The following is a 27,233-nucleotide window of genomic DNA, read 5'->3' as shown; positions in this document are numbered from 1 at the left end:
GATTGATGTACGGGGTGATTCAGCGCTTCCTATAAATCGTAAACAGAGACCGAGAAAACAGGTTCATAAAGAAGTATTCATAATATTCATTAACAATCAATGTGTGTAATATAGCTGCTGCTGCTACATAATGTCACTGCTCTTCAAGAAAATTCAATTTTTAGTGATCGAAGTGTGATTCAGCAGCAGTAGTATCAGGAGTGGGATTAGGAACGAAATACTCTTACGAGATGTTGAAAATTTAATAGGATAAAACACCACTATTCTACTACAACAAACATCGAGCTAAACCCAATTATAACAGCCAAATAAGTCGGTCTGGTCTTTAAAAACCATCCAAGTAACTTTTCACTAAAACTAATAGTATAAAAATAAACACAAACCAATTCTGAAAGTTTTTAACGTCCTCATTGCAAATTACTTCAGTTTTTCTTTCTCGATTCCATTATATTGCACGTTTCACTTAAAATTAAAGATTTTACTGCTTGAGCATGCGTTTATTCTGGTTTTCGGATAAAAATGTTCTCAAGAGTGGATAAAATGACGTTCCAAAAAAGTTAGGCATGAAAATATGTTAATCAACAACTATTAATAGGTACTATAAAATGTTGGCTGGAATCAAACACTTAAAAACGAAACACTTTTAGATCCTAAAGAATTCAGTATCATTTTAACGTTTTTTTTTTTCGACAGCTTTTGAGAAAAAGTAATATTTACGTACCATAACAAAATACGTATCAACATTTCGCTTCAAAGTCAACCTAAACTGAATTATATGGGGTGGCTCGTTTTAAATGAAATAAACTGGATGCCTTTTTGTTTTTACCCACCTGTATTAGGTAAGTACCTGTACGTTAGAATACTTTCCATTGGAACATCTCGCACACTAGTTCATCATTAAATTTGTTTTTTACAACTTTATACTTAGATGGAAATTGGCTGCCCTTACTCAAAACCGCAGCAAGAAGAAATAAAATTATTATACGTACTTCCAGTATAATAATCGTGTTTATAGTATAAAAAGCTTTTTGAATTTGCAATTCACAGGGTTGAGCACTTTCAGAAATGGCTCGTAAAGCGCGAAACGATTATTGCACCTTATTGTAGTTTAAGAGTATTATTACCACTCTTTAACTGCAAAACTCTAAAGTTATTTTGAATGCTTACCTTAGAAAACAGGTTTTATAATATTGTTAAAAGTTTTCATAAAACGGTATAAGCACTAGGTACTGTGATTGAAAATTGTTATTATTCGTCGACATAAAGCGAGTGAAAAATTGAGCAACAACTTATAAAATAATCACATCCATTTCATGGCACCAAACGTAAGTACTAATAGGAAATTATCAAGGACATAGCTTATTATCCGCATATGATAGATTTGTTTCAGTATACTAATTTATACTTAAGTCAAAGTTGTTATTGCAAATGCGATTTTAAATTGAAATTACAAGGTTTTTAATAGTTCTTTAACCAAATCTTAAAGTCACCCTCGGTATATTCGATTTGTAGATGGCATTGAAGGCGTTTATGCGCAGTTGTTTTCCATTAAAATAATTTATCTTTAGTTATAATGACGGGTAGAATTTTCACTAATTCTCTAATGAAAACAACTGAAACAGCCAGTAATATTGCCAAGCAGAGTTCCTTGCTATACATAAAAAACATTAAATACCTATTCCTACCCCAAATTTCGAACAACATTTAGATCGAGAAAGAGCAGAAAGATATATCGTTAGCTAAAAACTGTTTCTAGTTTTGGTTGCTCTAAATTTCCAATTATTTTTAAATCCCCAAATTTTGACGGTTATTAGTTTCACGTCAACAAAAAAAGAGCGTTATAATTGCCGAAAATACTAATTTAATATTTAATTGTCGTTTTCTTCGTCTTCAGAACCGTATTTTCGAACGTTCTTTCTACGTTTTGAAGACGACGATTTCTTACCTTTTCCCAACTTAATTTTCATTTTAACGGTGGCATCTGCCTCCGATTTGCTAGTCGATGTGTCGGATTTGTCGTCTGCCTTATAAAACACAATGTAATCAAGTAAAAAATATATTAGTAAAGTTTCATTCTACGAAGACAATCTACCTCTTGTTGCTTTTCATCGCCATCAGTCTCCAATCTTGCTTTGGCATTAGTAAAAACTGACTGCAGAACGATGCTGTCTTCGTGTATCAGCGAGGCTTCTTCGTTGTAAATTTGCGCATTTTGGCACAATAGCATAAAGTCACGTTCTAAGTCAGCCATTTCTGTGTACTAGAGTTTTGACTTAGTACTCAATTTAAATTTAATTCTCACGTTGAAATTTACCTTTCCATCTTCTATACGTGTCATAATTCTTAAAATATCAATGGGTTTCTTAATTACTTCGTAATAATCTGGGTAGTCTTTTCTTGGGGGCAGCTTCATGAAAGGTTCACTCAACAAGCGACCGTCGCTATAAACACATAAAGATGTCGATATTAAGTTACGATATTTAAAGTCGTACAAGTGATCACCTCGGAAAGTTTGTTAATGTGTTACTGAAATGCAAAAACTACGTTTTAATTACCTGTCAGTATATTTGGTTACTACAGTCATCAGTTTCTTCATTTGCTTCTTAAGCCGACTTTCTTCCGAAGGCTTTCCTTTTTTCTTTTTCACGCTCGGTCCTGGATCGCTTTAAATTAATTTAATTAAAAGGGTATCAAAAAAGTATGGTAACACCCAAATATTAAAAAAAAAAAAACGTATGTTTTTGCCAACACCCAGACTTATATGACACTACTATAATATAATAATGTAGCATCGTATCAATACGTTTTACAGCTTACATAAATAAAACCATAAATGATAAGATCTAGGTGGACACTGCAAACCAAAGGTACCTGTCAGAATCTTCACGTTTACGCCTCTTTCCCCTCTTTCTTTTTTTGGGTTCTTCTTCCTCCTCATCTTCATCATCTTCTGATTCATCTATGGCCTACATTATTTTAAAAGAGAAATTATTATATTTGGACTTGAAATATGAACATACCTTCATCCACTCCTTTTCAGTCAAACTGTCCGTGTAGTCAACTTCTTTTCTTTGTCGAGTTCCTCTACCCATAATCACATCGGTATCTTCGTAATTCCATGGATCGACCTATAGGAATGCGATAAAAATCAATAGAAATTTACCCATCTCCAAAATTCTTTGCAAGACTTTTGGTGCCGAATATGTCAACTAATTAAATACCTTCAAAATGAGAAACGAGGACGTTAGGAAAATTGCTCAATTTTATGCTATGCAATAAATATGTAAAATTAAGATTTAAAGCAAATAATACGACTACCTCATCATCTTCCTTAACGAGCCACTCAGGTAACTCCGTCTCTTCAATAAGACGAGGTTTGCGAGCTGTTCCCAACTTCGCTTCTTCTCTTCGCCTTTCTAGGTCAAGTTTTTGAAAAAGTTCGAATTCTTCCACCGATCGAGCTACCATCTGGTTGACGGTTTCGTCATCAGGAACCTCATTTTCTTCCTAAATAAACAGGAAAAGTTTTCAAAACTGAAAAGTGAAACTATAAATAAAAATAATACAAAAAAATATTTAGATTTTTTTATGGAATCTTTTCCCGTGAATTACAATATACTGCAACATATTTTATTTGCCCACTAACTTTTCTATTTGTTGGTAAGAATCAGATTTTTTTATAATTAAAAGTGATGAAACACCCTGTAGTTAATTTTTTGTATAGCCTGACTTAACATTTTGACGGCATGGTAAATGGAAAGGAAGATGTCTTAAGTGGGGAAAAACAATTTCATCGTATACCTCCTCGTCATCACCATCCTGATGCAAAATCGTCTGCAAAAACTGCTGTCTTTCTGTCCCCGTAGATTTCTGATCAAACATTCCAGCCTGAATAACCTTTTCGTCCATGTTCAATTTATATCTTGCGGCAGCTAAAATACGCTCCTCAACTGAGTTAACCGTCATTAAACGCAGTACTCTCACTTCGTTTTGTTGCCCGATACGATGAGCTCTATCTTGGGCTTGCAAATCCTAAATTTTATTATTCCATTATCGAGATAGAGGTAGTATTTTTCAAGTTTACCTGATGCGGATTCCAGTCCGAATCAAAAATAATTACGGTATCAGCGCTCTGCAAATTAAGACCTAGACCGCCAGCTCTTGTGGATAGCAGAAATATGAAATATTCGCTGTTTCTTGCATTAAATTTTTTTAGTAACTCCCCTCTATCCTCCGCTTTGGTGGTACCGTCTAAGCGCAAATAAGCGAAACCTCTAAAATCATTCCAGAAATATGTAATATTATTATATTGTATGATGGAAATTAAGCACCTATAAGTGAGATAGTCCTCCATAATTGTCATCAGCTGCGTCATTTGACAGAACAACAGAACTCTGTGATTTGTGGGTTTTAGTTTAGGCAAAATTCTATCAAGCAGCTCAAATTTGCCAGAGGCGCGATAAATATCCGGGCTAAATTTTTTCCAAATTAATCATTTCAAATTGGACTGACAGTGACAATGTTCCTACCCAGATATGACTCCTCCAGCAATCCCCACATGGTCACACCACTTCTCTTCAATGTGCTGGAACATAAAAGGATGATTGCACAACTTTCTTAATTGAACGATGGTGTTCATTAACGCTTTAGCTCCGCCTTTTCCTTTGTTGCCTCTTTCGGAGCCGTCAGTGAGAAGGACACCCTTACCTTGCATGTGCCTGAAAAATGTAATTTGTCGGCCAGCATTAAAATTTTGTAAAAAATGTAAATGTTCCGAAATTTACACAGAATTTAGGGCCTTCCGATTTTAGAGAGAAAGCAATAGTCGTTGAAAGGATTTGTGAAGCAATATTGACAAGTTATTCTTACCTGTATAATACTCGTTGCAGGCCTGACATATCACATTTTATAATATATTCAACCTTATCCGGCAACTGCGATTCGACTTCCTTTTTAAGTCTGCGCAAAAGAAACGGTCGCAATACTTTGTGCAAACGTCGAATGATCAAAATTGTTTCTTCTTCATTCAACTCGACCTAAAAATGTATTTGCTTTGCATTAATAAATGCCAAAATAAACTACAAAGGGCCTCTTAAAAAGAGTCAGCAGAAAAATTAATAATAGTAGAACTGAAGCCCTTTATTAGACGTAAACCTACCTTTTCACCTGTTGTGGCAAAAGGCGCATTAAACCATTGCTCGAATGTAGAACAACTCTTAAAAATCGATGGCAATAAGAAATTGAGCAAAGCCCATAATTCCGGTAATTTGTTTTGCAATGGTGTCCCGGTCAGAAGCAATCGATGAGGCGCCATATAGTGGGTATTTAACACTTGAGTAAGTTTGCAATGGTGGTTTTTCATCCTATGTCCTTCGTCAATTATCATATATTTCCATTGAAGCTGAAATTGATATAGGAATTAAAATAATCATATATATAATTAAATAAAACTCTTTTTAGTAGTCAATTTCTGACCCATTTTTTCCTTCAGTGTGTTGTAGAAAATTTTAATATATTTCCAAAATTGTTTACTATCTGCGTAAAACTTAATTTTGAACACATTGATGCTACTTTTTAAATGTGTACGCGCAAAAATGTTTATCTTACTTTAGCTAAAACTCCTTTATCCTTGATAACATACTCGTAAGTGGTCAGTAAAACATTAAACTTGGTGGATCTCATCTGGCCTTGTATTTGTCTGCGTCCACCTGGCGATCCTTTATATGAAACCACAATCACAGAAGGTGCCCATTTCTCGAATTCCAGTACCCAATTTGACAATGTTCTTGAAATTAAAATAAAGTCAGTGATATTTATGGCCAATCAAAAACGTTTTAATGAAACGGTGTATTATTTGGGACAATTCTGTGTATGAGGATGAACCTATAAATAATTGTGGAAAAGCAAGTTTCTGATCATATATATTATAATAGCTCATGAATGTGGGATTTATTCGAAAAATCTTAAAGCAATCTGAGTCATAGTTTGGCAGGTAAAAGTGGGACAACCCTTCAATGTCCAGCCATAAACAGTAAGTGTTATTTTCATTTGATTACGAATAAAACCACATCAATTTCAACTTTCTATTTCTTAAGCACTACATGCCAGGCAAATCTTATATGTTTCGCGTAACTTACGATAATGGGACGATAATCAAAAATGGTCCATTAACTTTTTTCTTCTCCATCAAATAAGTTACTAATCCGATGGTTTGAATTGTTTTCCCTAGACCCATCTCGTCCGCCAGAATCCCATTTAAATTGTTATTGTAAAGGGAAACAAGCCACTCCAAACCTGAAACGTTTTATTCTATTTACACTTGATGGTCTTACATGCCCTTATACAAACCTTTAACCTGATACTCCTTGAGCAACCCGTTTATCATAATTGACGCCTGCTCAGTGACGATTTCATGGACCGTATGAGCTATGCCATAGTAACTCTGTTCCTCGCCGATTTTTTTATGATATTCATCGTCCTCTACTTTTGCTTTCTTAATCAAAGCCTTGGCTTTGTCTTCTTCGGTTTTAGGTTCTTCGTTGTCTAAATAAAAAGATTTTGACCTTCGTTTACGCATATAAACAAATATGAAAATACGTAGAGGATGTTACAAACTTAATGAATTAGCCTTCCTATTATTGTAATGATATAAGATAAAGAATTGATTAACTTTATGCAAATTCGCAGTGAAAAACAAAATTTAAGTGTTTAAGTGTGCCACCTTACCATCGTTTTTATTCGTTTATTAACATTTTGATGTGGGTAAATTAGGTTAATACTTTTAAATGAGGAATGTTGGTTCAATTGAGTATGCTTAATCATGGGAGATGCTATAATTATTTCCTACAAATATGGGATATCCCGTAATTGATAAGTATTAAACCTTGTTTAATACCTCCTTCGCCTTCATCATCCTCTTCGTCGTCAGTATCAGCAATTTCCCATCCAGGGTTCTGCTGTAGCCAGGCCTGTAGTTGGCTCATCAACGGAGCACCGTCTCCAGCTATCTTCTTACCCGTGGCGAGTTCTATTACCGTAATCGGCTTATCGGAATCTTGGCTGCCATCGTCGCCAGGGATGAGTACCCCTTCTGCAGCCAAACGTTTCAGTTTGCGCTAAAATACCATCCATCACCTGTAATTTAATTTAATTAAACTCAATCCCCACCTTTTTACGTCGTTCTTCTTCATGTTGCTTTTTCCGTTGCTCGATTTTGTGCTGTTTGACCATCTCGGTTAAACTCGCTATATACTCATCGGTTTGGGACAGCAAAAACGCCAATCGTTTATCCTTCTTTTGGTCGATCAGCTTTCTATAACCTTCTTCATCTTCTGCCATCAGTCTGAAGAAAAAAATGCGATAGAACTATGCACATTGCTTCCTGGAAGTGAAACTTCCAAGATTCACCTTTCCAGAATCAGCAATAATTTGGGAGTAACGCTTTGCAATTCCTTAATACTCATTGAGATGTCAGTTTATGTAGTGCAGTGCCAAACATACCTTCTCATACGTTCCTTTTCGATCCTCTCCTGCTCCTTCTTCTGCTCCCTCTCAGCATTAGCGTGATAATTCAAAATGGCTTTATTAAGTTTCCCAATTCTCGCCTGATGATTTCTGTGAAAATCCTTAAAATCTTTTCCGTGTTGGAGAACTGAATTCAAGAACTCTTGATGCTTCTGTCGCCTCTTGCGCTCCGCCTCTAATTTCTGTTGTTTCTCTAACTTTTCAGTAGCTCGGGCTTCCCGAAGACCCTGTCTCTTTGTCCTTTTGTAAGCTTTCATATTTACTGCTGTTTCCAAGGTAGTGTCCCTCCTAGTACAGGCTATGATTTCAGTTCGTAACTGCCTCTGAAAGTTGAGACAACGCAAAGCTCTCAGCTCAATTTGTGCCTGAATACGCAATTCTTCAGACATATCGGAGGGCAAGTTAGTCAATTGTTCCATGCGAACTGCAATTCTGGCTGCAACCCTTAGTAAGTCAGAAAGAGATTTTTTTAAGCCACCATATGTTGTGTAGTAAAGAGAATTTTACCTATTTTCCCTCTCTTGCAAAAGCATTATGGGATCGAGGCCTACAGGTTTAGGAACAGTGGTTATTCTTGCCTGTTTCGGATGGAGTATGGTGCCGGTAGGTCGGGGTTGCTGTTGTTTATAGGGCTAGAATGTATGAGGCATGCATTCTCAATAAATACAAAATTGTTATCCTGAATTGAGTCTACCTGGCGTAGATTTAATTTTAAACATTGCTATGCTTTCAGTGCTCAGCTAGACATAATTTAACGCAATAAATCTTGTATATTTAACACCTTATCATAACATAAATTTTATATTTGGAATGTTGGGATTTCCTTACAACTCAAACCGTTTGTTGTAGGCGCAACTCCTGAAGTTGCAAAAAGCGTCAAATTTCGAATGTTATTATCTCCAAAACAGTGAATGAAACTAAAAATTTGAATATTTTGTAATGCCCGAAATATACTTAAAATTTCAAGACAATTCTAAATATGCTTCGGCCAAATACCAGATTTGAGGCCGTTTTTTTAATTCTTTACTACATTAATAGGCCAACTACCGTGAATCACTCCGTATAATAGTGCAACCTTTCTTTAAATAACGAATGTTTTGTTTTACATCGATTACGAAATATCAATGATAGTTACCAATCCAACTACCCTTTGCTAACCTAAAGAGTCATTTAACACACAAATCCAATCGATTCTCCCAATTGATGCCGAAAGTGCCAATATTTAATGCTGCGTTAAAGAAAAAACAAAATTTTCAAATCCACAAAAAAAATTTAAATGGTTCGCTCGATTTGGTCCGTAGATTAGTAATATATCAAAACATTTATTTCAGATATAAAATTGAAAAGAAAAAAAAATTATTATCTGAAATAATTAATTACTCAATTCATGTAGAATTAGTACCTGACAAACTTGCCCAGGCGGAACATGACCTGGATGTATATATGCCCCTGGTGGAGCCGGTGGTGGCCCATGAGGATGGGGCATGGAAGGCGGCCTCATAGACTGAACAGGTGAGGGCGGCATCGGCAGTGGCCCCGACATATCTTGGACGGCGCCCTCCATGTTTGGGTCTCTTGAGCCGTCCTATGACAGCCCCGTCAATTTAGACACACTTCTAAGAGGTCTTTTGAGCGTCCACTGAAAGCCAGCCATGCAAAGCTAGACATTTCCTGTTAAGTGTTTTCAATTCAGCCCAAAATTTCAGGTTACTTGACTTTTTTATATGGTATTACTTCACTATTGCTACCACCTCTACTAAATTATTGGTAATTGCATCTTCCATAAATCACAATCACTACCGAGCATTATTTATCTCGAAAGCATAGCAATCTTTTATACTTTAGCTACTATGAGCTGCAATTTCTAGTCTACTAAAAATTCAGTCCACTAGGCTTTAGTACTACATGATTCTAAAAGCGACTAACAGTACCTGGCCTGGCGGTGGTGTGGACGATTGCAATGGCGAGCCATCAGACCGCTTTCCTTGAAGAGCCATCACAATTTGTTGTGGAATCGGTTGGTTTCTCGCCAAGTACCGATAAGCCATAATCTGATTCCTAACAATAATATATCTTAAAACCACAATCAGCTTAATAAGCTTTAGGACAACCTTAATTGAGTCATTTGAATCTGTGACAAAGCCGCGTTCCCGTTGGCTCTCGCTCTTAGCGCTAGAAGCTGTGAATATCGCGGATCCTCCTGCATCCCTTTCTCGTCCATGGAGTCAATCGCAGACTGCAGAGCTCTTAAATTCTCTTGTCCCTGATGGGGTTGACCTTGCGGCGGCCCTAAATTCATAAAGGTATTCACATATCACAGCACGACAACTATCCTGGGCCTTTAGTTAACAAATTACAACGGCTGGCCCAAGTTTTGTAACACAGTTCAGACCGTTATTTTTGCAATGCTAATACCTTTCTGATAATTAAAAAAAATACTCATAGAGCCCTAATAAGCGCCACTTTTTAGTAGCCTCGGTGTACCCTTTTATATCGGCAGGTAGTAACTTTTACAGGGTCGGGGGGGGGGGGGGGGGGGGGGGTGTTAAAAAAGGGGTATTTTAAAACCAAAATATACTTAAAATTAAGGCGTTTAAACATAAAATTTGTTTTTTTATTTAGTCTTCCTTTGAATTTCAAACTGAGTGGTTTTGTGTAGTTAAGACCGTTTTTTCAACGACGAGAATGTCGAATCAAACGTTCCGCAGTTGCAAATCATCTCCTAACAAGTTTTGCTATATTTGTGAAGAATTTCTTGTGAAATCTCAAGCCAGGCCATATTCAGAAAATGTGAAAAATGCCCATTCCATATATTTTGGAATTGGAAATCAAGAAGAGCATTGAACTCTGCATATGTTCTGTGTAAGCTGTAGTATATCACTAGTGCAATGGATAAAAGTGAAGAGGAAGAGTATGCCTTTTGCAGTTCCAATGGTATGCCGAGAACCTACTAATCATTTTAATGATTGTTATTGTTGCATGATAAATTAAGGTTATTCCAAAAAACAAACCGGAAGATTCAATATCTGAATTTGCCTCTTGCCACAAGACCTGTTCCTGACAATGAAGACTTACGAGTACTGACTCCGCCTTTAGATTCGCAAGATATTGGTTTGGGAGATAATGGAGATAACGCATCATCGGGCAGCTCCCAAGAACAATGTATCGACCCGCCTTTAATTCAGGTCCCAGTTCCAGCGAGCCACATTTTATTGTTCAACGTGAATTAAATGATTTACCACGAGATTTGGGGTTATCAAAGCAACAGTAACAACTCCTTGTTACCCGTCTTAAGAAGTAAAATTTACAAGCTAAGGAAACAAAAAAGACAATTTTTAGGAAAAGAAATGCTACGTTTTCTGCATTTTACAATATGGAAAATTATTTACGTATATGTACCGATACAGATTGTCCAATGGAGGAACTCGATATCCAGCATTCCCCTAACGAGTGGCGTTTATTCCTAGACTGTTCAAAGTATAGTTTAAAAGCTGTGTTTTTATATAATGGAATGTTAAAATCCATCTATAGCAGTTGTCCATTCAGTGACAATGATAGAAACCCATGGAAGTATGCGCACACTTTTAGATAAAATAAACTACAACCGGTACAAAAGGCAGATATTTAGACATTTAAAAGTTATAGCGATTTGGATGGGACTTCAAGGAGAATTTGCAAAGTATTGTTGTTTTCTGTGTTTGTGAGACAGTCGCGCAGTAAATAAACATTAAGTAAAAAAAATTTGGCCAGAAAAGAGTGAATTTCAACCAGGAACTCAAAATGTTAAATATGTGCCTCTTGCAGACCCAAAAATATCCTGTTACCTCCTCTTCACATTAAACTTGGGCAGATGAAGAACTTTATGAAGGCCATGAATAAAGAGGGTGAAGGATTTAAATGCCTAAGGCAAGTCTTTCCCCAGTTAAGTGACGCGAAATTAAAAGAAGACATTTTTATTGCGCCACAAATTAGAAAATTACTAAACGATGTGAACTTTGTAGAAAAGCTCGAGAACTTGGAGCTTGGAACTCGTTTGTAAGTGTAGTGAGGGGATTTTTAGGCTGCAATATGAATTCCAGTTAGGAAGAACTAACTGATGAGAGAGTCCTTGAAAGTTCACTTTCTCCATTCTCATTTACCTTTTTTTCCTTGGAATTTGGGAGCTGTCAGCGATTACCAGGGCGAAAGGTTTCATCAAGATATCGAGACAATGGAAATTCGGCACCAAGGATGATGGGATCCAGCCTTGATGGGTGACTACTGTTAGTTTTTAAATAGGGAAGATGTGACTCCCCATATAAGGAATAAATGGAATTATGGTCTTCCAAATAAATGCGTTTGATTTTTGCTTTTTCTTAGGTGTTACCACAATACTCCACACGAAAAACATTAAATATATATAAATATAGTCGATATATAGGATAAAACTCTTTGTAAAATAATTTTTTAAATATATAAATGGTACCCTTGTAGTACATGCGCTTTGTATAATAAAACAAGGAAACCTTACACATTACAGCTTTTTTTGGTCATTTTCTGATTTATAAGGATCTATTCTACTACAAAATACTATTCAGCTTTATGTTACAAAAAAATAATTCTTGTTATTGACCAGTGTTACCCTTGAATACTTATTTAAGTAATGGACACCTTCAACAGTGCTACAACTGTTTCGGGGACAACAAGGAAACTGGCATAACTAGTCGAATTGCAAAAAACATAAGTAGATTTACCTGGGGACGTGCGATGATTAGGGGACGGGTGTCCTTGGGGAGCGTGCCCCTGAATGGATTGATGGGTTTGAGGAGGCATCCCTAAACTCAAATTCCATAAACGTCACTGAATTAGGACTTCGAAATGAATACCTTGCTGAGGATGGCCTTGCGGTGACAAGTGTGGCGGAGGAGGGTGCATTTGTCCCTGTGATTGAGGCGATATTAGATGACCCTGACTCTGAGGAGAAGAGCGACCTTGCATTGGGTGTCCTTGATGTGGCGGCGGTCCGGGATGGCCTTGCATTTGATGAGGCTGTCCTTGGGGAGGGTGATTAGATAGCTGATGGCCTTGAGTGGGAGGAGGGTGACCCTGCTGTGGGTGCGGTTGATTCGGGTGTCCTTGTGGGGGATGTGGCGGAGGTCCTGGAGAGGGTGAACTCTGCAAGATATTACAATATTCTTCACAGATTTGTAATGTTAGAAATAAGTAGCGTTTATCTCACCATGTTTTTATAGTATGAAACGTTATCAGTCGCATGGAAGCATTAAAGGGACGGTCTCGATTTAACCGAGTGAATTTGACACAAGTGTATATGTTCGACTAAGCGCACAGTTACTTCAGTAATTAATACATATGATGGATTTAGACCTATAAAACTGCACTATTAACAAGCAACCGTATTGTAAATAAAACGACGGAGAATCGATAATTTTTAAAAACAAATTATATTGTGAGACCAATTGCGTAAGTAGCAACTAATTTTCCTTTTTGCCTTATCTAAAAACAAACGCGATAACCCGTTTTCGCTTATAAAAAAAAAACAATTTAAATAGTTATCTCGGTACTTATTCATCACTATAATAGGTAATTTCTACTGGTTCGTACTGTCGTTGGAATTCCATGTCTTGATGTTAAGTGTTTAACCCAAGTACGGTGAAATAAATTTGTAATATACAACGTAACATATCATTATGGAGATATACACAGAGGGTGATAGTATTCTGCAAAATATGCAACAATGCTAGCACACCCATGGTCAAAAAGTACCAGTGTCGACATATAGGGTGGCAAAGTTTCATAATTTTTCTCATATTTTGCTTTTTTCTCACGTAAGGTTTAAGTTAAATGTTCGAAATTTTGGCATAAAAAATAGAATGATTTTCCACAACCCACTAACGAGTTGCAAAACTTTTATAGAAACTAAAAGACAGAGAGAAAAAATAGAAAATAAAACTTCTTTTTTATTTCACTCCTATCGTTGGATTCACTGCGGAAATACTTGATACTCACGTGAAACGATTTATTTACACAGATAATAATATTTATACTCATATAAAATCGTTACGAAGTCGTAAGTGTAAGTACACAGAACCGACAAAACATGTCTAAAATTTGTTTTTTTTGTCACATTGCCACATTAATTAGAGCGTAATATTGTATTACTGTCTTATACAGAGTGTCCGAAAAAGTATTCCAATCCCTTAACTACAGATTCTCTGAGCACAAAGAAACCCAGGGGCAGCTAATTATATTCTTAGTTCTCAAAACCTTAAGGCTACACTGGTTTTTAAAGTTCAATCACCTTTTTGTCTTTAATTTTAGAGTTATTATATGGAAATTTGAAAATTTTGCAACTCCTTTGGGGTTTAGAAAAACAGACTTCTTAGATTTTGAACTAAATCTAAAGGGTGACATTTTGTCTAAGGTCAAGCCCCTTTTTTTATACCAAACTTTTTCTATCGCAAATCGATGTTCGCTTATTTGTCAATATTTCAATATCCTGTTCAATTTAGAAACTTTCTTGTCTCTTGTATCTGTTCAGTTCTTGCCACCATTTTCGAACTATTTGCAAAACTACCAAGCAATGCATGACTGATAGTGTTTAGGGTGAGAATTTGGTTCCTAGTTTAAGTTACAGCATTCTCAAAACAGGCAATTGCGAAAATTTAAACTACTCCCCTGAAACTGTCCATTTAACCAACTTTCGAACTCTGTTGGTTACGAAGATCCCTATACTGAGTCTCAATAAATATTTCCCCTGTATTTCCCACAAGACTATTGACTTTACACCAGATCGTTTATTATTTAAGTTGAGAATCGTAATATTGATTTTGCGTTTGATTTATTGCTTTCAGTATTACTATGACTTCTGATGAGTTACAAGACTATTACACCTTTATTTTAAAGGAAGTCAGGGATGCCGGTGAGGTAGTATTTAATGACTTTGCAATAGCAGAAACTATATCTAACAATACTCATTCCCATTACAGTACTTCTTGCAGTCCAAAAATGAAGCTATAGCAGTAGAAAAGAAGTCTGCCCACGAGCTGGTGACTAAGTATGACAAAAACATAGAGGCACTGTTGGTTAGCAAAATTAGGGCCAAATATCCCAATCATAAGTGAGTTTCTAGCAATTATTCCTGAGCATGAGGGCAGCTCTAAGACATTGCATGAACACTTAGGTTCATTGGAGAAGAAGCCTCTGAAGTAGCCAACACAAAAACAACCCTCACCAATGATCCCACATGGATTATAGATCCCGTGGACGGAACTACTAACTTTTCGCGTAAAATACCCATGAGTGGCATTTCCGTGGGCTTAACCATAAACAAAGAACAAATATTAGGAGTGGTGAACATACCATATCTCAATGAATTTTATTCGGCTTTAAAAGGCCACAGGGCTTTCTTGAATGGAGAACCAATTCGGTGCAGTAATATCACAGGTAGAACGAAACATTAGATTTCTGATCAAATTTATTAGAAATGTTACAGATCCGAAAGAAGCTGTACTGTGTTATGAAATCGGAGCGGCATCCAGGTCCACTCAATACCACAAGTTGATTATGTCAAGACTGAACGTACTAATGAACGAAGTTCTTGCGTAAGATACAAACTTGAAAATACATGAAACATATACATACATTTGGAAAATATTTAGGGTAAGGTGCTTTGGATGTCCGATTCTCAGTCAGTGTTATGTGGCTTCAGGGAAACTGGATGTCTACCAATGTGATGGTTTACATCCTTGGGACGCCGCTGCTGGGACCATAATTGTGAAGGAAGCAGGGGGATCTGTGATGGAATCGTCAGGTAAAAATGGGTTCTGCAATTAAAATCTAGAGAATAATGAATATTTCTCAAAAACGTAAACTCTCTCAAAAAATAAAAAAAAACAAGTTTTTAGATATTTTTGTATTGGTCCTTATTAAGACAATGATAACACAACTAGAACTTTTACCAGTTAATTGCCTTGAAGTAGTATGTGTCCTGAAACTACAGCTGTTTAACGTTGCTTTAACTTTTGCACTGTTCTAAATCAAACAGAAAGGCATGAATTTCTCCGAAATAATGACCTTCATTTTCTTTACCACCTACAGTAACAATGGATACTTTTTTTTCACTCACAATGTCTGAAGATGACTTGTTTGGAGAATAATCCTTGTCTAATACTGAGTTAAAAAAATATATTTGCCCAAATAATGGTTTTATTATCATTGTCTGAGGACTAACAATAAAATTGAAAGTAATGCGAATGATGCAAAATACTGCAGGTGTTGCGCTAGATTTAAGACTTATGTCAACAAGTGTGTTCACGCAACGCTGCATGACCAATTTCAATTACATATTATAAATTTATTGGAATCTTTTTGTAAGATATTCAACGCAAATTTAAGTAAATTACATATCAAGTATGTGTAACATAAAAAAAAACAAATTAAAAATATCGGAAATCAATCACAATAAATTCACCTATTTTATTGAACTAAGACTATAATGGACCCCTTTATGATTGCGAAACAGTATAATAAAGCGCCCTTTGAAACCAAAGCTGACTTAAAGGTGTTTGAATAATTCCTTTCCAGGCGAGGCATTCGATGTCATGCAGCCCAACTTCTTGGTGAGTGCTACGCCTGAGCTGGGCGGAAGGATAGCTGCGATAAACAGGAGTGCCAGTGAAAATTAGCTTAATTTAGTTCTAATTAAGGCCCCTGCATAGATTTAAAAACTATAAAGGCAATATGAATAAATTATGAATCCCAAAAAAAGCGTTTTGAACACGAGAGTGATGAATGGTAAACGTTCCAGCGTCGCGCCTACCTCCGCAAAACCTAAGGAGATGCCGAAATAGTTTACCCGCCAAACTTAAGAATTCTTATAAAAGCAAATCAAAAATATATATTTGTGCAACAACGTCTAATCAAATGCACATATTTGTTGTTTTTCGTTGAGGACGAAAGTACCTACTCACTACATAATCAGTTAGGAAATGGGTAGTTTTGCGTAACAAGCGGGAATTTGCTGGGCGAGCGCAGCGATTCTGCAATATGATGCCTTTTGTGCCCAATTCAAGAGCTATCCTCGCTGAAAGAACAACGAGGTCTATGCGGTATATTTTGTGATCTCACAAAGGCATTTGACTGTGTTAACGAGAAATAGGAAATGCTGATATGTATCAAAGACATCTCTTGAATAAACTCGTCAGTTACCTATTGTCAATGTTAGATGTGTGATGGTAGATGATAAATGGCTTAATCAATGTCCTACGGTTAGGGTCGACCGCCTACTGTGACACTTTAATTCAATGGTCACCTGTTGCTAATCAATATTCAATCAAATCTGCTGCAATTTTTTTCCGAAAACTACTCCTAAAAATGACCTTAATCACTTGCGTAACCTTTATTTTATGTATCAATATTAATATGTTACAGCATGTATGTCTTAATACGTTTTCAAATGTGCAATTTTCAAGCATTTTTTTTAAGACAATTAGTCAAGTTAATAATTTATGGAAAAAAAACTATGGCAATAGACGGTAGTAGAAAGGAAACCCCCATGAATAACAATGTGCCTAAAAAAAATCGCCTTCAACAATAGACAGGCGATACACGGATCTTTTCCGTATAAAATGCTGGCTTCGTTAATAGCTCTGGAATTAATTACTGTTTCTCTCTCCTTATTACTATTTCGTTAATGTGCTTTGCCGGAAAAATCTAATTTTTAGAATACTGTCAATCGTTCATTAGACCGATCTTAGGCGGATAATAAGTGTTTGAAAAATGACCGAGAGTGAGATTCAGAGTTACATGGATTTCGTCTTGCCTCTAGTTCTGGCATCGGGGAAGGTAAGCCGAGGTGTGATCCAGAGGAAAGGTCTTTAAGTATGAGTGTTTGTGAAATAAGAAGATTTGGACATATTTACACGAGTGTCAAAATATATATTCTCTTACCACATTGTCTTAGTCTTAATGGGGCACTGAGAGTTCTAGAGAAGTTGATTCTTCCTCGAACACATGTTCTGCAATACGAACGCACATACCGTACACCGTAAGAGATTGTGAAACGCACATTTTAATTCTGATTATTCTCAAAAATACTAAAAAACATAATTTCCCTTACAATTTCAAGAGCGAACAGCCCTAGCGGGGTTAATAACCAAAGCTATAATGTAATATTCTGCTAGTGGATTTGTGCTAATTTATACGTGGATATATCTAATTTGAATAGAATTTCAAGCAAGCCATAACATTTTCAAAACTAGTAATTAATTTTCATATTTCGACTTTAAGGAATTGTTAACTGCAGACGATATAAACATCGAGACCAAAAATGGAAACTCATGGGACTTGGTCACCATGTACGACAGGAGAATTGAAGATCTGCTTATTGACAAGCTCAAGCAGGAATATACAGACCACAAGTACGTATAAACATAATTGAAGTAATTCATGTCACGTTCTGGTAGATATATCATATTCCGAATCTTTGACACGCTTCCATATACGTTGAATTTCACGAAATTCACCAACGTTTTACGGGGGTATTCATTATTAAAGTAACTTTCATTAAACGTGTCACATGTCCTAGCTCACCATTTATAAGTGTTAGTTACCACGTCACAATTGTAACACATGCCATTAACAAATAATTTATCGCGACTACGTACAGGGTGGTCACACTGGGACCGTTTTCAAACTCTCTCAAATTAAATTTTTTCTGGAGTATGAAATCGATAAGCTTCTTCGCTTCCACGACTGAAATTGAACTTAAATCCCACCTGTTAATTCAATGCATTTAATATCGTTGCAACTTCCAGATTTATAGGTGAGGAGGAGTCATCAGCCAAAAAAAACATCGCAACCCTCACAGACCGTCCCACCTGGATCATCGATCCCATAGACGGAACGGCGAACTTCGTCAAATCAATGCCCTTAAGTTGCATCTCGGTGGGTCTCACCATCCACAAAGAACAAGTACTTGGGATTGTGTATAATCCTTACATGAACGAGCTTTACACGGCCGTAAAGGGCAAAGGGGCATTCTTGAATGGACGCCGCGTTTACACTAGTGGAGAAACTGGTACGATAAGGGTAATTATTATTTACCTCTAGATTAGAATAAATAAGGACATTGTAGAGTTGAAGAAGTGTCTGTTCGATTATGAGCTTTCCCTGGCGATTCAAAATGAGCACCTGAGGGATTTGTACTTGAACAGGCTGCACTACATTATCAGCAAAATCTCAGGGTAAAAACGGCTCTGCTAATAGCAGCTTCGAATGTAAACACTTAAAACGTCATTGTAGAATTCGTACGTATGGATCGGCAGCTTTAGGATTATGCTACGTGGCTTGTGGAAGAGTTGATGCTTATCAGTGCGATGGATTGTTTCCATGGGATGCTGCAGCTGGTAGTTTGATAGTTAGAGAAGCCGGAGGGTTCATCACAGACACTTCCGGAAAGGAGTTCGATTTAATGAAACCCAACTTTCTCGCCACGGCCACCGAGGTTTTAGCTGGGGAATTTATGAAGATAGAAAGAATGGCCGATAGCCTGCTATATAACAACAAGGAGATCAAGTTTATAGTGGACGAATGCAAATTTAACGGACAAAAAGCGAAATAATGCATTTGTGGAATTATCGGAATTACCAGTATTATTACAAATAAAAATATTTAAATGGTCGTTTTATTTTATTAATTTCACCAAACAGTGAAGTCAATAAGCGGCTCTCAGACAATACGCAAATAAACTGATGGCCTTATTTTTATTAATCCTTAAAAACACATGGCTTTATTTATCTTTATTCGTTTTTAACAGTGGCGGATATAGGGGCAACTGTGTTTTGATACAACGTAAATTTATGTGGACTCGGACCCGCTCACAATTTGCCAAAATTACATCTCCCCTTCCTCTTTTGGTTCTGGTTATCATCTCAAAGTTGCCAAAGATCACCTTTTTTTTAGTCTAATGAAAATTTTTTTTTACCGATTATACGAAACACCTATAGCACAACTGTATGCATTAAATCATTGGCCTATAACGGCATTTTATGATCCAGCAATTTTTCGCATTTTTCTCTCTATTTGGATTGTTAGTTGATTTTTACCGCAAGATAATTATCATGCGGTTGCCCTAGGTTTTATTGGCTTCAAATCCATGTTTTCCTAATAAACTTTATCTCACAGTCAGAGGCGGGTCTAGGAGTGAGTGAGCTTCCAAGCAGAACGCCAATCTGCCCGACCGTACATCGGGCACTGCTGCTATTTACAACAGATAACACGTAACCCGACTAAATAAATTCGCACGACCTTTTTTTTATTTGAAATTTTCCTAAATCCATTGAATATCATGTTTGAATATTGCAGCAGCACAAATTCGTCACCTACATATACATATGTGTATATGTATATACTTAATTAAATTAAATAAGACTTAATATGCTTGCTTCTATTTAAAAAGGAACTCGAATCAGATTACTATCCAAACCAGTTTCCTACATTAGCAAAAACGGAATATTTTTTGTTTTTCAGTATTGAAGAAACATGACTTTGAAAGAACAAGTTCATGAATACTACGAGTTTATAGTTCCGTTGGTGTTGCAGGCTGGAAAAGTAAATATAGCACAACTTGTATTAAAAATCGGAGATTCAATGCCTTTTTTCAGATTTTAACCAACGCCGATGAAATTGAAACTGAGTTTAAACAAGACAAAATATGGGACTTGGTCACAATATACGACAGAAAAGTCGAAGCAGTCCTCATCCACAAAATAAAGGAACGATATCCGCATCATAAGTAAGTAAAAACCTTACACAGGGACTGAACTTAATCGGAACTTTTTGGCATTTACCTGCCCATCATTAGAATATTTTAAGGGTCAACTACAAACACTAGGGCTGGGCCAGTTCAGCCACAATTTTTCCCATTTTCAAGCATTTTTCCATGGTTGGTTCTGCTGAACCGAACCTCATATCTTACGAAAACCCCTACGGGATTTGTTTTAGATCCGCGACTGAGTGGTTTTAACGGCATTTAATAAAATTTTTAATTAATTCGACAGGCTCAACACTGATTTTTTTTTACATTTTTAACTACCCACCTAGAATTAACAATTTCGAGAGGACATATCGAGATTTTTGACCAATAGAAAATAAGCAATTTTAAGTATTTTTTGATTGGCTTAAATTAGGGGATTTTCCGAATTTTTAGAAGATCCCATTGTTAGGAACTACTAAAAATTCCCACTCTATTTATACAGTATGCTCCAAATAGAGTTTCAAGTAACATTTGCTTTTACTTTCAAAACAATATTTTGAAAACTACAAATATGTGTAGCTTTCTCTTCGTCACGTTTAATTTGAGTTGAATTGAATCTTTTAACGTTTTCACAACCCTCACAGCATTTGCTTTATTTTGGACATCCTGTACACAAGGTGCGAACGTTATACACACTGCAAAATCCTTTAATTAGGCATATTGGAGAAGAAGAGACCGAAAGGGATAACACTGTACTTAAACTGACCGATCATCCCACTTGGATCATAGATCCAATTGACGGAACTGCCAATTTTGTGAGAAACATGCATATAACGTGTATCTCAGTGGGGCTTACCATCAATAAGGAACAAGTCTTAGGAGTCGTTTATAATCCATATACCAACGAGTTATTTACAGCTATCAAAGAAGAGGGAGCTTATTTGAATGGGAAACGGATTCAGACGAGTGGATGCAAAGGTAAAAACTTACAGTACCCGTAAATTCGCAGTATCTCAAAAGAATAATGTTTAATGTTTACATGGTCAATATGCAAACTTTAAATTCATTAATTCTGGTTAATTATCATTAAATAAGCATAACCATGTCACGTAAAAAACTTATTATACACCGCATAATTACAACTGTTTTAGAGATACAAAAATCAGTGATGAACTATGAAATTAGTATAGCAAGGAGGAACGAGTATTTTTACAATTTATACTTGTACCGATTCAAACACTTAATAAAGATTATTCAAGGGTAAGTGAAGAAAAGTTTAAAAACAAATTAGGTACGAAAGGTGAGTTTCTTTTTAGGTTCCGTTCATTGGGTTGTGCCGTTTTAGGGCTTTGTTATGTAGCTTGCGGCAAAACTGATGTATATCAATGTGACGGTTTGTACCCATGGGATGCAGCTGCTGGCACTTTGATAGTGACTGAGGCTGGAGGATATGTTACTGACTCATCAGGTAAAATATCGACAAAGCGATAATAACAATTGCAACAAAACTAATATTGCAAAGGGGAAATGGATTTTATTTTTAACATCGATCATAAAGAATTGATTTTTAAATTCCTGCAGTTTCTCAAAAGGTTACTGGGGAGGAGTAACTACATAGGGTATATTGAATTTTCTTTATTTTAAAAATCTAATAATATTTGATATAGCGCTCGAAGGTATGTATCATCCGAATCTCAACAGTTCTCAATGCATTACAATGGAAAGAATGCTGCTTTTTGCACTTTTTTATTACTCGAACGAAAAAAATTAATTTTCAATCTCTGAAACAAAAACGAATCCAAAAATCTAGCACAATGCCACAATAAACAAACTAGATTAAATTGGGACGATGTGATACGCCACACGATATGCGCCATTCATTATGCTTGGTTAAAAGTATGATTTATCGCAATGAAAAAAAAGATGATATTTATAGGAAAAGAATTCGACCTTATGGATCCTAATTTCTTGGGTGCAGCAACCAGAGAACTTTCCGATCAGTACATGAAAGTGGAAAGGGAAGCAGACGAGGAGCAAATCAATGCAATTAGACAGAAAAAAGGAATTGTGCCATGAAAATAAAACATTAAACCTTGTGCAAATTGTGATAATATTTTGAATGTTAATAAGTTTTCATTCAAATAACACTTGTTTATTAACTTCTTATATTTACATAAATACCTAAAATGTAATAAAGAAAGTAACTATTAAACGTTCTATCTAAATCCTTGAGCATAGAACTAAGAAAAAATTAAATAGGGAGCAATTTTTTAACCACAAATGCGTTTCTGACGAAAGCACTTTAAATATATAGCGATAATAATTGTTTCGCACTAACCTTGGATCAGTCAGACAGAATCACTCGTTATATGCTTAATTTAAGTATAAAAGTAGGTGTCGTGCAGAAGCGCAGAAACCCAATCAAGGTTTCTTGGGTATTACTTGCTATCTGATACTAAACAGCTTTATTGTTAGTGAGTAGTTGAAAGTGAAGCTAGAAAACCTGTCAAGAACGATGACTGCTGAAAAAACAAACGAATATTTCAATTTCATTCTACCGGCAGTGTTGCATGCAGGAAAGGTATTACGACTAGCATATATTGTACATATTATGGACACATCAAAAATAATTCTAGATTCTCTTAGAGGCTAAAAACATCAAAGGCGAAACTAAGAACGGCGTTGATTGGGATTGGGTTACTGCATTCGACTCAAAAATAGAAAATCTGCTTAACAATAAGATCAAAGGAACGTATCCCGAGCACCAGTGAGTAAAAGCAGGTAGCAGCGAAGCACGGATTGACCCCAAAGTGAAGATTTATAGGTGAAGAATCTACCACCGAAGACATCAGTCTCACCGATGACCCAACATGGATAATCGATCCTATAGATGGTACCGAAAACTTCATAAAAAAATTGCGACTCTCCTGTATATCTGTGGGAATGACTATCAACAAAGAGCAAGTATTTGGTATAGTATATAATCCTTATATGGATGAGCTGTTCACTGCAATTAAAGGGCAGGGTGCTTATTTAAACGGAGAGCGAATATTTGTTAGTACCCAAAAAGGTTTGTCTACATTAGAAGAGTTTTGGAAGTACCGGAAGATTTTCTACCAGCTTTTGCTTTCAGACCACACTCAATCTTTTTTCAATTATGAAGTCAGTATGGCCAGAGTTGGAGACTATTTTTACAATCTTTACATGTTCAGATTGAAACATTTGATATCCAAAATAATGAGGCAAGGAAACAAATACCGTTTTTAAAAAAAATATATTGTTTTGAGCCTGCAATTTTAGTTTCAGATGTTTGGGATCTGCAGCTTTAGGGTTATGTTATGTTGCCTGTGGGAGAACAGACGCCTACCAGTGTGACGGATTGTATACCTGGGACGCTGCAGCCGGGACCTTAATAGTTAGAGAAGCTGGAGGATATGTGGTGGACTCATCTGGTAAGACAACAAGAGGGAAAATTAAACAAAACAAAAATTAAAAATTTCAGGAAAAGCTTTTGATCTCTTGAAACCAAACTTTTTGGCAACGTCAACTAAGGAGTTGGCCGACCAGTATTTGGAGATCGAACGTGAAGCCGATATTGAAATGCAAACTAGTGTAAAGAGTAATAAAATATTTACACCTTGATATGCATATTTTATTTTATTTATTATTTGAATCTGGGAACAGGGAGAACAAAATTTGTGAGAGTTTACTAGTTTGCTACTAGAATCTATGCTGACTATAACGCGTACTTTATAAAGTTGATTGTATCCATCAACTTAACCATCTGATATTTAAGTATTACTTACGATCACATATCTAGGTATGGAATAAGCTTTAGAGTAATTGTGCAGAATCACCCGCACAGAGCATATGAAGATAAAAATAATGAGAACATGTCATTAAAAAATAATAATAAGAATTTAGGAACACCATTTTTTTTTAGCAACCCTGTATATATGCCAGCAATTTTACTTTATACTCTTAATCCTTCTCTGTAACTTAAGAATATAAATTAGTATTTAATATTTTCCCACCACCAATAATAATAATCGCAGAGTTTTTGTTAAATACACTGTTGGACACCCTGTATATATTATTCCAATTTACAAAACAATTTGGCTCACCATGGAACACAGGTTTTTTTTCTTTTGAAGAAATAATGGATAGTGACAATTGAATTAGTGAGCTTAATACTTCAGCCAATGTCTATTCAACCTTAAACATTCTGACATTGTTTCACAAGATCAGGTGCCATTTTACGAGTATTACCTGTAAAACATAATGGCGGACGTGATGGCTTAACCAGAACTAACCTGAAAGTACCTGTGACATGTTTCTAATTTTTACAGAAAATGTCTTTCCACACTGGTTTTTAAACAATATTTGTGTATGAGCTTTCATCAATCATAACTATTATAAATTTTCTGCATTTTAATAAAATATATTTTTTGAAGAGAGTCTTTTTATTCTCCTAAGCAATACATAGACGGCTTTAAACGCCCTAAGCTTGGACACACTGTATTGCGATATTCCTCCAAATTCGATTTAAAAAATTACAGTTTTAATCTCGAAAGTCCCGGGATTTGCATTTTATAATTCCGAGCTCGTCCCAAATAATTCGACACTAATATAATCTGTAAAATTACAGAATTATATTCTCGATCTGAAATATTCCCAAACCAATAGTAGTTACTTCGACTGTATTCAGACCCCTTTGTATAACCTGTATGACACAATATGAGCAAGAGTACTTACCTCTCTATGGGGAACATGACTACCACCAGGTTGTGGATACTGATGCGAACCTCCACCAGGTCCTGGCGGATGCCCTTGAGGCAGTCCCATGTGATGTCCCATTTGTTGTTGGTGACCTTGACTTTGACCGTGCGGTATATTTGAATGACTTTGGGGGACCGGTGACGGGGCTCCTGGTGAATGCATAGGATGAGATGTCGGCGGTGGAGGACCCAAATTGCCCATATGATGCCCTTGGGGCTGCCCCTGGTGATGTGGTGGAGGATGCATGTTATGGCTCTGAACATGAGGAGCCATTCCATATTGAGGCATATTATGTTGTTGTGGAGGAGGACCATGCGATGGTGGTTGTTGATGTGTTGGGTGTTGAGACATTCCTGGGTGCGCCTGCTAAAACGGAAACTTTGGATGAGAATTTGATCAATTTAACTTATCAGGCTTTAAAAAAGTTCATTTATAAAGCAATTAAACTAAACTAAAAAACTAAACTTAACAAAATGCTATTAGATTTCATCTTTTCACCTTAAAATAGAATAAATAAACCAGCGGTACCCGGGACGCTTATACGTACCCGGATCATAAAATAGCTTGTAACAACTCAAAATTGGTACTTGAATGTTTAAAGCAGTTCTCGTCTGTTCTGTTGCCATAACCCGTAGAAAAGTCAGGTCTAATTTCAAATTCAGTTACCAATATTCACCTGCATATGAGGTGGAGGATGTCCAGCCTGACTTGTTGCTGGTAAATGTGGTTGATGCAAAGATGGGCCCACTGCATGTGGTGGAGGGTTCATGTGTCCTCCCATTGGAGGAGGCTGGTAAGGGCTATGGGGTGAATGTGGTGGAGCAGGGCTTTGCTGAGTTGGCGGTCCCATAGGGCTTGGCGTTTGTGGTGGAGGCATTGGGCTACTTTGGGGAGATGGACTCGTCATGACTTATCTAGAGTAAAGATGACATGGTAATTGTAAAAACTAGGAGCAAAATGTTGTAGACGAATAACCTTGTATCAAATAACCTTGCTACAGCAAACGCCTTTTCGATAGAGTTATAAGGTTTTTTTTTTTGACTTCTTAGTGAACTTTTATGGTATCATAGTTCTACAGTTAAGTTGACTCATTTTAGTAATGCAGGGCGTTTTAAAAAAATCTTCCATTCTGGCATTGTGCTTTATCTCAACTCTGACAAAAGACAAAACAAAAATTCAAATGGCAAGTCGATAAATAGCATTTTTTCAATACTCATATAAACTTGTGATTTTATAAATAGACCATCCTGTATGTAAGTGGCTTATTTGATACTCCTTCTTTAGCTGAGTACAATAAAACAACACCTTGGTAGAAAGGAATAAATTGTTTTTGTTATACTAGGCTCATGAATACCACTTTAAATTTGAAGATTGTTTTTCAAACTTCTGAGTAGATTTTCTCTGATGTACACAAAAGATATACAAATCTTCCTTAGAAAGCAAAGTTGACTAGATAAACAATAATGGACATTGAGGCACAATAGATCTCCTAAGTCACTATACAATAGCAGTTTCAGGCCCACTTATATAGGATCAATTTTTAGAATAAAGGTAACTATATCTATTTAAATTAAAAATAACAGTGTTAAAGCTAAGACTTAGCGACAACACTTCAATTTGAGTTTTTGATTTGGCAATTGAGTTGGATGTACAAAGAAGAGTACAACAGATGATGCATTGAATTGGAAAACACTAAAATTTATGCAGCAAAATTAATTTACTTATTACAAGTTAAAAACAAATTAACAAAGGTGTTGAGGCATTTGATACAGTTTTTTCATATTTGCCCAGGACAACAATAACAATTTAATCAATAATTTATTAACAGCTTACTTACCTTTTAAATTTTTGTGTAACTACGAATCCCAAAAATTTCATAACTCGCAATTATTATTATTATTATTAAAATGCGATTATTGACGACTTTAAACTCTTTAGTTTCGGTAAAAATCTATTAATTTGAATTTTTTTTATATATGAAATATTTATTTTAATATGCGCCATTTTCAATTTCAATATCCATTTTTTGTTTATTATTTTTTAAATTTTCATCACTGTTCTCTCTTGTTCCTTCAAGATTATACGATTCGGTGGTCACCTGAGGAAGATAGATAGCATTGCGTTGGTCGTGAACTGGTCGAAATTAGCTGCTATCCTTATTTAGTGTATGAGAATC

The 27,233-nt window shown here is 36.0% G+C and overlaps 4 protein-coding genes across 17 annotated transcripts; 3 read left to right on the top strand and 1 right to left on the bottom strand.

The window, feature by feature from the left end:
- Positions 1–228: 228 nt before the first annotated feature.
- LOC136339032 (ATP-dependent helicase brm-like) lies at positions 229–27,086 on the bottom strand. 12 transcript variants are annotated; one of them, XM_066281941.1, is made up of 28 exons: positions 26,895–27,085; positions 25,734–25,971; positions 25,034–25,423; positions 12,390–12,678; positions 12,258–12,338; positions 9,636–9,813; positions 9,456–9,582; positions 8,927–9,109; positions 8,032–8,156; positions 7,501–7,968; positions 7,168–7,342; positions 6,896–7,115; positions 6,349–6,543; positions 6,138–6,294; positions 5,608–5,785; positions 5,159–5,401; positions 4,870–5,036; positions 4,530–4,718; positions 4,332–4,472; positions 4,085–4,274; positions 3,802–4,032; positions 3,316–3,507; positions 3,021–3,128; positions 2,872–2,966; positions 2,556–2,663; positions 2,315–2,441; positions 2,093–2,260; positions 229–2,024 (listed from the first exon to the last, which is right to left on the bottom strand). In XM_066281941.1, exons 2-28 carry the CDS (start codon positions 25,962–25,964, stop codon positions 1,869–1,871), a joined length of 5,112 nt encoding a protein of 1,703 aa, XP_066138038.1. In that variant the 5' UTR covers positions 25,965–25,971; positions 26,895–27,085; the 3' UTR covers positions 229–1,868. The 12 variants fall into 12 exon arrangements, with proteins under 12 accessions (XP_066138038.1, XP_066138043.1, XP_066138040.1 ...); XM_066281946.1 differs by having other exon boundaries at positions 229–2,020; XM_066281943.1 differs by having other exon boundaries at positions 3,319–3,507.
- On the top strand, positions 9,710–19,189 carry LOC136339038 (uncharacterized). Of its 3 annotated transcripts, none has more exons than XM_066281971.1 (11): positions 9,710–9,827; positions 14,376–14,448; positions 14,511–14,641; positions 14,705–14,967; positions 15,017–15,125; positions 15,183–15,334; positions 16,108–16,142; positions 17,812–17,942; positions 18,339–18,601; positions 18,659–18,767; positions 18,826–19,189. In XM_066281971.1, exons 2-11 carry the CDS (start codon positions 14,383–14,385, stop codon positions 19,142–19,144), a joined length of 1,578 nt encoding a protein of 525 aa, XP_066138068.1. In that variant the 5' UTR covers positions 9,710–9,827; positions 14,376–14,382; the 3' UTR covers positions 19,145–19,189. The 3 variants fall into 3 exon arrangements, with proteins under 3 accessions (XP_066138068.1, XP_066138066.1, XP_066138067.1); XM_066281969.1 differs by lacking the exon at positions 9,710–9,827 and adding an exon at positions 12,852–12,984 and having other exon boundaries at positions 18,826–19,159; XM_066281970.1 differs by lacking the exon at positions 9,710–9,827 and adding an exon at positions 13,120–13,168.
- On the top strand, positions 19,971–22,490 carry LOC136339041 (uncharacterized). Its single transcript, XM_066281983.1, has 6 exons — positions 19,971–20,133; positions 20,187–20,317; positions 20,994–21,256; positions 21,430–21,538; positions 21,595–21,746; positions 22,215–22,490. Exons 1-6 carry the CDS (start codon positions 20,065–20,067, stop codon positions 22,352–22,354), a joined length of 864 nt encoding a protein of 287 aa, XP_066138080.1. The 5' UTR covers positions 19,971–20,064; the 3' UTR covers positions 22,355–22,490.
- LOC136339042 (uncharacterized) lies at positions 22,679–24,731 on the top strand. Its single transcript, XM_066281985.1, has 6 exons — positions 22,679–22,859; positions 22,915–23,045; positions 23,095–23,348; positions 23,412–23,520; positions 23,579–23,730; positions 23,781–24,731. Exons 1-6 carry the CDS (start codon positions 22,794–22,796, stop codon positions 23,918–23,920), a joined length of 852 nt encoding a protein of 283 aa, XP_066138082.1. The 5' UTR covers positions 22,679–22,793; the 3' UTR covers positions 23,921–24,731.
- Positions 27,087–27,233: the final 147 nt, after the last annotated feature.

This window comes from Euwallacea fornicatus, chromosome 5 (assembly GCF_040115645.1).
Source record: "Euwallacea fornicatus isolate EFF26 chromosome 5, ASM4011564v1, whole genome shotgun sequence".
Taxonomy (NCBI): Eukaryota; Metazoa; Arthropoda; class Insecta; order Coleoptera; family Curculionidae; genus Euwallacea; species Euwallacea fornicatus.
This window is presented reverse-complemented; position numbering and strand designations above follow the sequence as displayed.

Coding starts and splice junctions, on each gene's coding strand:
- LOC136339038 (XM_066281971.1), top strand. CDS start 14,383: ATGACTTCTGATGAGTTACAAGACTATTACACCTTTATTTTAAAGGAA. Junction 15,126..15,182: donor CTAATGAACGAAGTTCTTGC/GTAAGATACAAA, acceptor GAAAATATTTAG/GGTAAGGTGCTTTGGATGTC. Junction 18,602..18,658: donor TTACACTAGTGGAGAAACTG/GTACGATAAGGG, acceptor AGGACATTGTAG/AGTTGAAGAAGTGTCTGTTC.
- LOC136339041 (XM_066281983.1), top strand. CDS start 20,065: ATGACTTTGAAAGAACAAGTTCATGAATACTACGAGTTTATAGTTCCG. Junction 21,539..21,594: donor TTAATAAAGATTATTCAAGG/GTAAGTGAAGAA, acceptor GTTTCTTTTTAG/GTTCCGTTCATTGGGTTGTG. Junction 21,747..22,214: donor ATATGTTACTGACTCATCAG/GTAAAATATCGA, acceptor TGATATTTATAG/GAAAAGAATTCGACCTTATG.
- LOC136339042 (XM_066281985.1), top strand. CDS start 22,794: ATGACTGCTGAAAAAACAAACGAATATTTCAATTTCATTCTACCGGCA. Junction 23,046..23,094: donor GGAACGTATCCCGAGCACCA/GTGAGTAAAAGC, acceptor CCCAAAGTGAAG/ATTTATAGGTGAAGAATCTA. Junction 23,731..23,780: donor ATATGTGGTGGACTCATCTG/GTAAGACAACAA, acceptor TAAAAATTTCAG/GAAAAGCTTTTGATCTCTTG.
- LOC136339032 (XM_066281941.1), bottom strand. CDS start 25,964: ATGACGAGTCCATCTCCCCAAAGTAGCCCAATGCCTCCACCACAAACG. Junction 4,719..4,869: donor CTGCAACGAGTATTATACAG/GTAAGAATAACT, acceptor TACATTTTTCAG/GCACATGCAAGGTAAGGGTG. Junction 2,664..2,871: donor AAACGTGAAGATTCTGACAG/GTACCTTTGGTT, acceptor ATTAATTTAAAG/CGATCCAGGACCGAGCGTGA.